This window comes from Muscardinus avellanarius, assembly GCF_963383645.1.
Source record: "Muscardinus avellanarius genome assembly, chromosome: 19".
NCBI classification, from domain to species: Eukaryota; Metazoa; Chordata; class Mammalia; order Rodentia; family Gliridae; genus Muscardinus; species Muscardinus avellanarius.
In genome coordinates this window covers 40,265,834-40,280,445 of record NC_137805.1, presented here as the reverse complement: position 1 = coordinate 40,280,445, position 14,612 = coordinate 40,265,834, and the positions used below count along the sequence as shown (strand labels likewise).

Sequence of the window (14,612 nt, the reverse complement as noted above, 5' to 3'; positions counted from 1 at the left end):
GACCTAGAGGCAGAGGAGGCAGGCTACGACGGGCCTTGTGCTGAGGAAGGTGGTAATAGAGTCTGTGACCGAGCGTGACAGTGGGATACTCTTGTGGAGCATAGGAATGAGGGCAATTTTAGAGGTAGGGTCCAGAAATTAAAAGCTGCTGGTTATTTTAGCAAAGAGAAAAGAATAAAAGTGGATGTAGACTAACCAAGCCTGGCTGCACTGGAGAATAATGGTTATGCTAAATGTAGTAGAAAAGCAACAAGGGAATTGGTTTTGGGGGAAAACTGATGTCTTGAAGACTGGGTCACTCATGGTCTTTGATGACATTAGTAGCAGGAAGGTTGGACTAGGAGTCAGGCTTGGCAGAGGTCAGACACAGAGGATGTGGACGCGGTTATCCATATATTGATGATAACAACATCCTGATAGATGCAAGTGTAAGAGGGAGCAGAAAGAATTGGGAAAAGAGCTTAGGACAGCTGGGCATGGTGGCACATGCCCGAAGTCCCACTACTTGGGAAGCTGAGACCGAGATCACAGGTTTGAGGCCAGCCTTAGCAACCTAGCGAGCCCCTGTTTCGAATAAAAAGCAAAGAAGAGCTGGGAGTGTAGCTTAGAGATAGAATGCCTCTGAGTTAAATCCCAGTGCCAGAACAAACAAACACCCCTAAGGACAAAGCCCTGGGAGCATGAACGTTTAGGGGTCTGGAGTAGAAAGGAGACAGACTGGCATGTCAAGAGCCGGCAAAGCGACCAGTAGAGGGTCTGTGGTCAGAGAAGGCAGGAACAGGGAGGTTTCAGGGTGAGAGGCACCAGTTCATCCTGGAGAGCTGCCAGGGAGCAGTGACCTGATCACTTCTGAGTTGCTCATCTTAGGGAGATCAGTCCTGGGCGTGGATTGAGAGGAAGAGGAGGAGATGTGTATTTTGCAGGGAGTGAAGGAGCAGTGAGAGGCGAGGAGGCAGAACTGTGGTGGTTTATGGTTGAGTCAGTCTCGGGGGAAGTGGGTGTAAATCCCTTTATATTTTTGAACATGTTGATCATGATGTACTGACTACCTGGTCCAGACTTACGAACTTCCTAATATCTCTGTATTGCTCTTAATATCTTTGTCTTCTCTCCTATCCCCATTCTGAATAATGGGATGGGACCCAGATATAGACATGTTTTAAAAGTTCCCCAGGTAATGCAGCTAAAGAAAGGTGGGCCGAGGGGATGGCTTAGTAGAGAAAGGACAGCAGAGAGAATGGTGGCCTGGAGGCAGACGTGTGCGCAGATAGCAGGAGCCCGGCAACTACTTGTTTCCTCCAGAGGGAACTGGGAAGGGCCAGGTTAAATTCCTGAGAAGTTATAGCTAGTAATAATAATAAGTAATTATTGTAATAATAGTGCTATATTACAAATATGTGTGAACACTTTATAAATGTTCATCTACTTAATCCTCAATGGCCTTGTGAAGTAGAAACTATTATTACCCCCCACCCCACACTTTCTTTGGTGGTAGTAGGGATTGAATTCAGGAGCAGTCTCCCTCTGAGCTGTACCTCAGCCCTGTTTTTTATTTTGAAGCCGGGTCTCAATAAGTTCGTGAGAGCCTTGCTAAGTTGCTGAGGCTATTCGCAAACCTGTGATCCTTCTGTCTCAGCCTCCCAAGTCGTTGGGTTACAGGCTTGTGCCACCATGCCCAGCTCTATTATCTCTTGTCTGTAGATGACACTGTAGAGTGATGAGGGTTGGGAATATAGAATAGAGGTAAAAACTACACGAGATCCAGTGATCTTACTGTGTTTTGGAATTATGGTAACAAAGAACCTGAAAATCTCCATGGCTTAAAAACACAAAGGCTTGTTTCCTGCTTGCTCTACGTGGTCATCTTGCCGTTGAGCTGTTGCGCATCATCATTGGGGCTCGAGTTCTTTTGTGGGACTTGTTGAGCTTGTGGTACAGGGCACAGTCATGAGATGCTCCTAACGCCTCTGACTAGAAGTAGCCCCTCTGCGCGTGTCTCACGGTTTGCAGCAAGTTACGTGGTCAGGGCTGTTAGTGACAGGGCAGCAGTACAGATAATCCTCCCACGGGTGGGTAGCAGACACTGGATGCATACGCTATGTCACAGTGTGATCGTTAGCCCCAGCTAGGCTTACCTGAGGCGCTGAGTCCAGAAAAGAATGGCCAGGAGAAGATGGAGAAGAGCAGAGCCTGAGCGTCCAGGCTGGGCAGTGTGGCCCCAGAACTATGGGATTTATTTATTATTATTATTATTATTATTATTTTTATTATTTTTATTTTGCAGTACTGGGGATGGAACCCAGGGGCATTCTACTTCCAAGCTACACCCCCAGCCCTAGTTTTTTTTTCCTTTATTTTGAAACAGGGTCTCGCTGAGTTGCAAAGGGCTTCACTAAGTAGCTGAGGCTGTCCTCAAACTGCAATCCTCCTGTCTCAGCTTCCCAAATGCTGAGGTTATAAGCATGCGCCACCATGCCCAGCTATTAATTAATTAATTAATTAATTTGTTTGTTTATTGTGATACTGGGGTTGGAGCCCAGGGGCATTCTACCTTCGAGCTATGCCCCCAGCCCTATTTATTTTTAGTCTTTTTTTATTTTTTGAAACGGGCTCACTGAGTTGGAAAGGGTCTCACTAAGTAGCTGAGGCTGTCCGCAAACTGCGATCCTCCTGTCTCATCCTCCCAAATACTGGGATTGCAAATGTGCACCACCACGCCCGGCTAATATTAAAATTTATTTTAATATTCTTAATTTTTTGAATATTTAGTAAGTTCACAAAGTTTAAAAATTGAAAAACCTGAAAGGACATAAAAAGAAAAAGATCACACTTCCTCCTTATCTTCTGATACTTGTTTCATTTATGCAGATGGAACCAATGTTATTCATTTCTTGAATAGTTTTTTATGCATTTACAGAAAAAATATTAATGCTCATCCATGTATATATATGCATATAGTATGTATATCCCTTTTAAAACTACTGGTAGTAGCACATATACATGTTCTAATTACCTGGTCTCTTTTTTTATGTCTGCATAGTTTATTTTGCCATTCCTGCATTGATGGACAATAAGTTCCTCAGCCATTCCAATTTCCTAAGCCATAACTCAAACTTAGTGAGGCTCCTTGCAACTCAGAACCGATGACTTCCAATTTCAGTTCATTTCTGAATAAGCTGTTTTGCCAGATTTAGATAGTATCTGTACTATTATACTACAGCATGCCAAAGCACCAAACTTAGCAGTTTTGAAAACCCACAAACCATATCTGGAACCTAGATGATAGATTTTGCTAGATTGCTGCCAAAACAATAGATTGTGAGAGCTCTTCCCAGCCCATTTTAGTAGGGGTGGTTGGTCATTGGTGGAGTTCTTCCTATTTCCATTCTTTAACCAGAAGAGCAGAGCTGGAGATCCTTACACAGTGTGGAGAGCCTGAGGTGGAATACAGCCTTGGGTCCTGTGACCTCCCTCTGTGACTGTCAGCGCCACCCCTGAAGCGTGGTGCAAGTCTGAATCACACAGTGTATTGAGTGGCTAGCTCGTGGACAGGTGGTTTGTTTTCATGTAACTTTTGTTTCTTTCACTTAACCGTGCTACAGAGAGATTAGAGAGATTAGCTGCACGTGTGCTTGAACAGTTGGTACAGTCATGTCCTGGTTGGCTGGTGTCAGGCTTTGATCTGCTGAGTTTGAATTCTAGCTCTTAGATTTTAATCTTCTTCCTTGAACAAGTTCTGTGACCTCTTTGTTTCTTCATCTGTGTATTGTTGATGATGACATTATCTTCTTTATAGGATTTGTTTTGAAGATGATATAGCACACCTCCTGGTGCTGTGCTTAGGTACTCAGTAAACTTTAGCTGATATTCTTGTAGTTCTGTTCCTGTATTGGTGTTGATTAGGGTAGTTGGTAGTATTTTATATATGTAATGAATATAGAGTAAACTTGGTAGTTTTTATAACAAAAAACTCTACATCCTGTATGACATTTTGGTCCTTAAAGTAAGTTTTCAGACTTTCTTTTTGACTAATTATAGACTGAGAAAAATTGCAAAAAATTATGTAGAATTTCCTTATATCAGTCTGGGAATGTAGCTAAATGGTAGAGTATTTGCTTAGCACGTGCAAGGCCTTGAATTCAGTCCCCAGTAATACATACATACATGCAAACACACACACACTTTTTAGAATGTCTCTCAGTTTGGGTCTCTCATTTTTTTTATGATTAGAAATTTATGCATTTTTTGTAAGAATACCACAAAAACAATACTGTGTCCTTGTTTGTGCCTCTTATCAATGGTTTCATGATGTTGATAATCTTACTGGAGATGTTAACTTTGATCACTTGGTTAAGGGATCAGGTTTTACTTGTAAAGCTACTGTGTGTCCCTTTATGGTTGAGAAATATCTTGGGGGAGATGATTTCAGATTGTAAATATTTTGCTTCTTTTCACACTTTCACCTTCAAATGTCAGTGTCCCTCAGTGGTCTTGTCTGAGGTAGAGGTGATTTTCCTTTTCTTCTTTCCCTCTCCCTTTAAGTAGAATCCTCTCTAAGAAAAAGCTCGTTCTCTCCACACACCTATTTGATTATTTATGTCTATTAATATGGATTCATAGATAACTATTATTTTGATGGGTCAAAATCCAGTACTGTGATTACTTATTTTGTGGCTATTGTAGAAGTGATAAGCCTGGTATAGTGGTGCACACTTGTAACCTCTGTATTTAGGAGACTGAACTAGGAGGGTTGAAGGTTTGAAGCTAGCCTAAGCAACTGAGTGAAGTCCCGTTTCCAAAGAACAAGCAAAATAGGGTTGGGTGTGTAGCTCAGAGCTACAAAAAAAAAAAAAAAAAAAAAAAAGAAAAGAGAAGTGATATATATTCATTGTAAAACAATGAGACATAAAAATATTTAGCTGACAACCACTGTTCTTTATACTGGATTTTAGTTGCTTATAATCAAATAAATCAGGTGATTATATTTAGTCAAATTTTATATATACAAATTAATCTAGTAGCATTTACTGGTGTATATGAATTGTTTTTATTTAATTTGACTAAGATGTGTTACATGGTTGATATTAATATCAAGCTGTCTGTGTTTATCAGCTTTGAACATTTCCAAGACTCAGATTCATCATCTGTAAAATAATTTCCCAAGTTTTTTCTTTTCTCAGTGATTTTAATACATGTGGGATCACCTTTGGGGACGTGGTGTTGGGGACGTGTAGCTGTGTGCTCAGGTGTGACTCTGCTTGCAGTACTTGGCCGAAGCTGGCTGGACGGCGGAAGGAAGAGTGGTTGGCGTGACCCAGCCTCGGAGAGTGGCTGCTGTTACAGTGAGTCTTTTCTGTATTGCAAAGATTCTCTTCTATTTCCCTGACTTTCTTTCTTATTAAAATTTGAAGATGAATAGAAGTGTGTTCACCACAAGAGAATTTATTAAAGCTTGAAAAGCAAGAAAAGTGGTACAAAATCTTTGTAATATGACTCAAGTTTGAAATAATACATTATTTTATTGTGTCGAAAGAAGAGGAAATTAGCGTGCACATTAACTCGTCTGTTTTCCCTCTCTGCATTTGTTGTAGGTTCAGTACTGTCATTTTCATTTCTAGACTAACGTATGTTCTTAGTCATAATTCCCGTAGTTGTTTAACCTTCAGTTCTAGTTTAAATGGATTGAATGCTCATCACTATTTTTCATGGTTTTGTCAACCCTAAATTGCTCAGTTTTTCTCTTTTTCTTCTTTAACTTGTGGTACTTGGGGTTGAACATAGGGACATTCTGCCTCTAAGCTATACCTCTGAGCCTTATTTTATTTTATTTTATTTTATTTGGTGGTACTGGGGTTCCTGGAAGCCCTTCTACCTCGGGGCTACACTCCCAGACCTATTTTTACATTTTTATTTGGAAACAGGGTCTCCTAAGCCAGCACACGTGACTGGCTTCGAACCTGCGCGATCCTCCTGTCTCTGCCTCCCAAGCGCGGGGATTACAAGCGTGTGCCACGACGCCCGGCTATTTTATTTTTTTTATTTTGAAATAAGGTCTCACTAAGTTGCTGAAGCTGGTGTCTGACCTGTGATTCTCCTTTCTCACCTCTCAAGTACTGGGGATCACAGGCGTGTACCACCATGCCCAGCTGAGTTTTGCCATTCAGTTGAGAATATATAAATGTGGTCTTGATATAACATTTTCTTTTTTCTTTTTGTTTCTGTTTTGGCTGTGCTGGGGAGGATCCGTTGATCTGGATCCCCAACCCCAGTATAAAATTCTGGATTCACACTCTTTTCCTGGCAATGCGGGTTTTGCTCCATTGTCTTTGGTATTGAGGACCTCTAGAGAGAATTCTGTAGTCTAGAGGCGTTTTTGTTTTTTGCTTGGTTGTTTTCTTGCCTTTCTGGCTTGGCTTACTTTTTCTGCTTGAATGCTTGCAGGGATCCTTTTTCTCAAGGATGTGTCTTGATGTTGATTGTGTTGTCTCAGCTTGTGTTTTTTGTTTTTTTCATACTGAGGGTTGAACCCAATGGGGCTCTACCACTGAGCTATATCCTCATCCTTTTTATTTTTATTTTGAGATAGGGTCTTACCAGATGGTTGAGGGGTTCAAACTTTTGATCCTCCTGCCTTAGCTGCCCAAGTAGCTGGAATTACAGGCGTGTACCACCTTGCCCAGCATGCTCTTTTCTCTAAATATAGAAAAATGTTAATCTTCAGGTTCAAATTGTCTATTTTCTTGATATGCTTTTCTGTTCCAAGTATTTTGTCCTCTTATTTTTTTTTTTTTAACGAGGTATTGGCATTGTTTTGCCTTTTTTTTTTTTTGGTGCTGAAGATCTAACCCAAAAGACATTCTACCACCAAGCTACACCCCCAGCTCAATTTTATTTCTTATTTGGGAACAGGGTCACATTAGGTTACTGGAGCCTTGCTAAGTTGCTGAGGATGGCTCCGAACCAGCACGATCCTCTTGTCTCCGCCTCCCAAGCGTGGGGATTACAAGTGTGCATCACCATGCCCAGCCTGAAGTTTCTTTTTAAACCAGTTTTTTTGCTCATGTTCTTTCATCTTGTATTTTTTCTTTCTTGGCCAGCTTTCCTGCACTGGCCATGTTTTAGTACTTTTGTGATCAGTGTTCATCCTTGAACATAGCCACTGGCTGCCAGAGTTAAAGGTTGTGCTAGTCTGGACATGGCACAGCCTCCCACTGATGTTCTTACCCTTGTATGTGAGCAGGGATGAGGCTGAGATCTGGTGATGCCCCCTCCGTGACTTGAGAGGTCTTTATGGCTCAGCATAAAATCCTAAGGGCGCTCTGGTTTGGGATTTGATACTCATGTCCTGCCACCCTGTCTGCTGCCTCTAGGTCTCTTGCCTGTGGCTCTCCACTGTCAAAGTGGGCCTCACCGCCATGTCTGCCTTTGTATGGAATGATCTGGCCCTGCCTTTGAACGCGGGGACACTGACCTTCAGGAAGGCAGCGGTGCTGGCTGTGATGAGGCCTGGGCCTCCTTCTGGATTCTGGCCTCATGCTATTGGGCAGCTGTGCTTCTAGGCTTCCTGTTTGCACTTGAGGCTGTCTCATTGAAGATGGAGCTTTTGTTGATGTTTTAATTTTGTTGCTTTTGTGTGTGTGTTGGGGGGGGGTACTGGGGATGGAACCCAGAGGCATTCTACCTCTATACCCAGCCCTATATTTTATTCTTTATTTTGAAACAGGGTCTTACTAAGTTGCAGAGGGCTTCACTAAGTAGTAGCTGAGGCTGGCTGCAAACTGCGATTCTTCTATTTCAGCCTTCTAAATGCAGGGATTACAAGTGTGTGCTATCACACCTGGCTTGTTGCTTTTTATTAGTGTTGAGAGAGGGAAATAAGGACAAAATGCCTTTATTTTGTCATCCTTACCTGGACAAGAAATTAATTCTATTTCCCCAAGTTATTTTTACTCAGTAGAGTTTTAATCATTATATAATCCTTTCCCCCAAAGTCTATTTTCTAATGATCTTCTGGTTAAAAATCACCTGTAAACCTTTTATAAGGAGTGTGTGTGTATGTATGAGAGTAAAAATGGGGTTAAGCTCAGAAACTGTACTGGAATGACAGAGTTAACCTTTTATGTAACTGAGAGATGACTCAGTTACCTAAAAATTAGAGCAATTTCTTCCTGTTTGTGGTTTGGAATCCCAGCTCTTAATCAGTTTGCATTTTGGCTCCAAATGTGTAGCCATGGATAACTTCCATGGAACCACAGCTTTCTGTTGAAAGAACAAAGAATGTATAAATTAACCGTGCAGATTTAATAGAGCTGTCACATTTGAGATGCTAAATCTCAGATAGTACTTTGTGTGCAGCCTGAAATCTGGAAAGACTGTCAGAGCATAAGAACAGAATACGTGAGCACCGCTTGATCTCGGTGAGAGGCGGCTATTAGTGGGTGCTCATTGGCCTCCTGGGTCTGCTTGACTTCCAGCTCAGCTCTTCTCCACGAGGCCAGAACCAGCTGCAAGCCTGTCTTCTTTCAGCTCCTTCACGTGTAGATGAGAGGGTGTCTTGCCCACTTCCTGGGCTGGTGAAAGCTTAGAGCCTCCACTTGTGATGTAGTTACACAGTGATGGCTTTTCTTCTTACCTCTTTTCCCTCTATATATTTGGTTTGTCAAGAATATGGTATTTGCTGGGATTGGTGGCGCGTGTCTGTCATCCCAGTACTTGGGAGGCTGAGGTAGGAGGATCACAGTTTCAAAGCTAGCCTCAGCAGTTTGGTGAGGCTGTTAGCAATTTAGGGAGACCCCGTTTCCAAATTAATAAAAAAGTGAGAGTCTGGGGATGTAGGATGCTTTGGGCTCAATCCCTAGCACCCTCCCCCAAATATTTATACATAATACATACATACATACATTCATACATACTGTCCAGTCCAGTTAAGGAGGTTATTGGGAGGAGAATGTAAACAATAGAGGCAAAAATCTATTAAAAAGCCAATAGACAGCCGGGCGTGGATCACACAGGTTCGAAGCCAGCCTCAGCTACTTAGTGAGGCTCTCAGCAACTTAGTGAGACCCTGTTTCCAAATAAAATAGAAAAAAAAAAAAAAAGGTCTGGGAGTATAGCCCAGAGGTAGAAAGCCTCTGGGTTCCACCCCCAGGACCCCCCCCCAAAAAAAAGCCAATAGACTGTAACCTTGTGTGATTAGTAAATGATGAAATTAAAAGTTTGAAAATGAAAACACATTTTTAATGCAAATGTATAAATGTAGAGAAATGATAACAGTAGTCAAGTTTGGCTTTTACAGAGTCATAGAATATTATGTTTTTATCGTCTTCTGTTTTCTTTTTTGTGGTACTGGGACTGAACATTGGCATTCTATCTCCAACTTATACCCCCAGCCCTATTTTATTTTTATTTTGGAACAGTCTCAAGCTGGGTGTGGTGATGCACACTTGTAATCCCAGCATTGGGGAGGCTGACACAGGAGGTTTGCAGTTCAGGGACAGCCTCAGCTACTTACTGAGGAGGCCCTTTGCAACCCAGTGAGACCCTGTTTCAAAGAATAAAAAATAGCTCTGGGGTATAGCTCAGAGGTAGAATGCCCCTGCATTCCATCCCCATTACCACAAAACAAAACAAAAACAGAGTCTCTCTAGGTTGATGAGAGTCTCTCTGCTTGCCGAGGCTGTCCTCAAATATATACTCCTCCTGTTTCAGCCTCTCAAGTATTGGGATTACAGGTGTGCACCACCACACCTGGCTTGAATAATTATATTTTAATGAAGAGGATTGGTTCATTTATTCTCATTTTTAGCAGCCTGTTTCCATGTAGACTCTGAATATTTCGATGTGAACATTATTTATACCATTTTCCAAGATTTATAATACAGCAGTGTATAGGGTTAATGCAAAACAATAATAACAAAAGTGTCCTGGTGAAATTCTGGTTATGAGGAGACACAGCCTCCAGAGGGAGGGCAGTGTAGGATGAATTGCTGGTTTCATAAGATGTTCTGGGAGACTACGTGGTGTCGACCAGCTGCTTGATGATTGATTCTGCTTTGGCCTGCCAGACTCAGGCCACCAGGCAGGCTCACTCTGATCCTCATCTGCCCCTCAGTTTCCTAAAGCGTGATGGACAGACACTGGGTGTGCTTGGCTGGAGCCGAGTGCAGCCCAGGGAGATGCTCCTGAGCCCGGCCAGAGGCTGTGCCGGGGAGCTGTGCCTCAGGACGCCTCCCGTGCAGCCACATTCCAAACCCAGGAATGGCAGGGCTGGGGTCCTCACCGGGTTGCTTTGCCTGGTCCCTGGAACTTCTGTTCATTTTTCTTTCTTTGCCTCTTTTCAGTCAGATAGTTTTAGAGTGAGTATGACACACTTTGTTTTCTTTTAAAGCAAGCCAAGTGATAAGAATTATTGCTCATCTGCTTTTAGGAGGTATGTTTGTTTTTGAGATGGGGTCTCCCTAACTTCCCTGAGCTAGTCTCAAACTTGTGATCCTCCCCTTATCAGCCTCTTTAGTAGCCGGGATTATAGAAATGAACTGCCTTGTTTATTTTACAGTACTAGGTATTGAAACCCAGGGCAGTTGACCACTGAATACACCCCAGCCCTTTTTTATTTGGAGTCAGGTTCTCACTGAGTTGCCCACACTAGCCTTGAACTTTTTTTTTCCCCCGGTACTGGAGATGGAACCCAGGGGAATTCTACTTCCAAGCTATACCCCCAGCCCTAATTTTTATTCTTTGCTTTGAAACGGGGTCTCACTGAGTTGTAGGGCCTCACTAAGTAGCTGAGGCTATCTGTGAACCTCGATCCTCCTGTCTCAGCCTCTCAAGTACTGGGATTACAGTCAGGTGCCACCGCGCCTGGCTTCAGCTCTTTTAGATTTTATCTGTAATTGTTCTTTCATTTTTTACAGTGCTGGGGAGTGAGCCCAGGACCTTAACAGGCTAGGCAGGCATGCTGCCACTGAGCTGTTATCCCATCCCGATTGCTCTACCTTGATCTGTAATGTCTATGTGATTTTATTTTTATTTTGTATGTTTTCATAAGTTGCCCCATGACCATGGTAGAGATGGTATAAATGCATCCATTAGTAAATTGCAGGTATTTTCATACCGTGTCAAATGACCCGCCACTTTCCTTCTCATTTGTACTGTGTTCACATAGTATTTAATAAATGACCTTTAGTTTTCCCAGAGTGTGCTCTGTGCAGTAATTTCTATGTCTCTATTTTCAGCATGATCTTTCTTCCCAAAGGTTGCAGGGAGAGTAGCTGAGGAAAGGGGTGCAGTGCTGGGTCACGAGGTGGGCTACTGCATCCGTTTTGACGACTGCACCGACCCGCTGGCCACAAGAATTAAGGTGAAGTACTCAAGCTGCTTTCCCTAAGGTCAAAAAGAGGAAGGGTGTTTGGAGGGATTAAAAGCATACAGCCCTTGCTTTTGTGTAGGTCATAGAAACCGTGACAGAAAGTGGAGGAACTCATCCTCGCCCGTGGGGACTATAGTCTTCTGGGGAGTACAGAGCTCTTTCAAAGAGTCCTTGAATCGTACCCCAGAAAGGAGCTTTTTAAAAGTAAGGTTCAGAAGGGAACTTTTTAAAAGTGAGGTTTAATCCACAGGCTGCAGGTGAAGGGGTTGGGGCCTGGGAAGCTTAGCGACTTGGCTCTGTTATGGGCCCTTGGTGATAGTCCTAGGACACACTTAAGTCCTTTCCTTGTGTGTGTGTGTGTGATAGATATATATTTTCCCCCACTGATTTATGTAGCAGTCTAAATACAGAAGCAAACATATTAAAGAATTAAAAATCAGGACAAAGTAGTATAAATTGATAAAGGATAGAATTCAGAAATGAGGTTTTCACTAGTTAGAACATTTTATTTCATAGGATAATGGATTTTTATCTCTGTGTTATTTGATTTAGTTGCAAACATTAAAATAATTAGCATCAATAGTAATTAGTATACAGTCGCCCAACAGGGTGTCTTGTGTCTTCTACCACTATGCTGGAATCAGAGCCGAATCAGATAGTGCAGTCACACAATGAATAAAATACTCTGATGAAATGAAGATTGCTTATCAGGATCTCAGTGACCTCTCAGTTTGCAACAGAGGAAAATAATCAGATGTGCTAAATGACAAATGTAGGGATTTGTAAAAGTAGGGACCTTGTTTTCTAAGTCTATGTATTTTGCTCCCTTTGACATGTATCTTGCTAGGTAAAGGGAATATTCTTCTATGCCATCAAATACATTTACACTAGCTCAGTTTCTTTGGATTATATAAGCCAGTGATTGCTTTGAGCCCTTTGGTCTTAATTAAAAGGTGCTCAGTTATTGACAGGTGGTTTGTCATCAGTGGCGCATTCCCACTTCACTCATGTGTGTCCTAGGTCCAAGAGAACTACAGTGGAAATGCACCCTTTTCCTAAAACAAAATGTAAAAACACTAAGATAACCCACATGAGAGAGATATTTAGTCTTTTTAATGAAATGAATTTGTTTTGGGGTGAGACTATTAGCATCCAATTATTACTGCATTTTTCAGAAGTATTTTTATAAACACTCATTAATTCTAATAGCAACTGACATTCCTTGAACACCGTATGCTCATTCCTACGCTAAACACTCTCCATGAACTATCTCAGTTCTCATGATAACTCTGTGAAGTAGATATTTAATTACTTCATTTTACAAATCATGAATCAGGCTGAGAGAGAGAAAGAACTTGCCCAAGGTACATACAGCAAGTCAGGAAGAGGCCTGGACTGATACTGTAGCCATGTTCGTAACCCTGACTTCATCGAGCTTCCCTAAGATAATCTCAGTGTAGCTTGAGGTTAGTAACGCTTGTACAAGCCGCAGTCCACAGCACTTGGGAGCAGTGACCTCAGACTCCCAGCATTCTCTTGAGCAGGCAGATTTGTCTTTATTGCCTGTCCATCAGCAGTACCAGTGGTGCAGGCCCAGAGGAAATGGGCCTTAGGGAATCATCATAAAATAAACACAGGTGAAATTCCACCAAATGATTGCAACTCCAGTAAGGGTCGCATGTTTGAAATCTGTTTAGGGCACCGTTCCATTGCTTGTTAAAAAAAATGTTGGGCTATTTCCTTGCTGTCTTTTTTGGGGATTATCTTTTACATGTGCTGGTGAACAGGTCCCATTTGAACTTATTTAAATGAAGAATCATTACTATACAGTGTAAATTAAGTATTTCTAAAACTCTGTATTTTATTTTTTAGTTTCTTACTGATGGAATGCTGGTCAGGGAAATGATGGTTGATCCATTGTTAACAAAATATAGGTAAACGTGTTTTTCCTATGATGACTTTCCTAAAGTTTCCAAAGTTGACAAATCAGTTAAGAAGCATGTGTTTCAACAGATGAGATGCCCCTCAGTGTTTAGCTGCCCTGAAGCTTTTCTCTTAATCCTGGCCATTTTTGACCCTTGGTATTTTTCTCAGAATTTAGATAGTATGGCCTCTTTTAGATAGCCAGAAGTGGGTGCCCAAAACAAGCAAACCAGCAGAAATGGGCATATGAAAATCCCTGTCCTTACTTGTTTACTTAGCGTTGCTGGGGATGGGACTTAGGGCCTCACGCATGCTAGGAACGTGCTCAGCCCTGAGCTCTATCACCAGTCGTTACACCCCCCCCCCCAGCTCCTCCTCATTATTTAAATATCCTATTTAAACATTTCCCTCTTTTTATCTTGCTTCTGTCACACCCCAGGATTGATAGTGACTTGAGAGTCAAAGCACGGCAGAGAACTACCTGGGCAATGTCTTGTTGGCTGTAATACAGAGTTTAAGTAGTTACTCTTTGTCCATCACACATGGCATTAAGGTTGGCCCTCCCAGGCTCTGTGGGATGAGGATGTCCTGCTGACTCCTTCACCTGCCTGCTCGACGACTCCTACAGTTTGCCAGTCTTAAGGTGGCGGGGCCTTGTCCTGATTTTATGTTCTCTGTGAGGTTGCAGATTATGTTGTCATTAAAAACCAGATATTGCCAGAGTTGGTGTGCACACATGTAATCCCAGTACTTGGAAGCCTGAAGCAGGAAGCTTGCAGGTTTGAAGCCAGCCTCGGCAACTTCGCGAGGTTCTCCGCAACAACTTCTTTCTTTTCTTTTTTTTTTCTTTTTTCTTTAATTTTGTGGTACTGGGGGTGGAACCCAGGGGCTTTTCTACCTCCGGGCTACACTCCCAGACCTATTTTATATTTTATTTGGAAACAGGGCCTCACTAAGTAGCTGAGGCTGGCTTCGAACCTGTGCGATCCTCCTGTCTCAGCTTCCCAAGTGCGGGGATTACAAGCGTGAGCCACCATGCCCGGCTAGCCCTGTTTCAAATAAAATAGGTAGATTGGCCGTGGGTCCAATCCTCAGCAACACACACACACACTCACACACACACACAATAAAAAAAAAAAAGAAAAGAAAAGAAAAGAAAATCAGGTATTAAATTCTGTTGAACTCCAATGTGAATTCTGAAGTGATTCTTTTTCTTTTTTTTTTTTTTTTTTTTTTTTTGTGGTACTAGGGGTAGAACCCAGGGGCTTTTCTATCTTCGGGCTGTACTTCCAGACCTATTTTATTTTTTATTTGGAACAGG

The 14,612-nt window shown here is 42.2% G+C and overlaps 1 protein-coding gene across 3 annotated transcripts in view; it reads left to right on the top strand.

Annotated features, from left to right (window-relative positions):
* Positions 1-14,612, top strand: part of DHX35 (DEAH-box helicase 35) — a gene marked incomplete at both ends in the record, with an annotated part of 85,128 nt that overhangs the window by 14,607 nt on the left and 55,909 nt on the right. For all 3 annotated transcript variants that reach the window (XM_080716701.1, XM_080716700.1, XM_080716699.1), the window contains 3 exons: positions 5,265-5,342; positions 11,255-11,359; positions 13,241-13,302. In XM_080716701.1, coding sequence (XP_080572827.1) covers positions 5,265-5,342; positions 11,255-11,359; positions 13,241-13,302 — 245 coding nt within the window. The remainder of the gene's footprint in view (positions 1-5,264; positions 5,343-11,254; positions 11,360-13,240; positions 13,303-14,612) is intronic.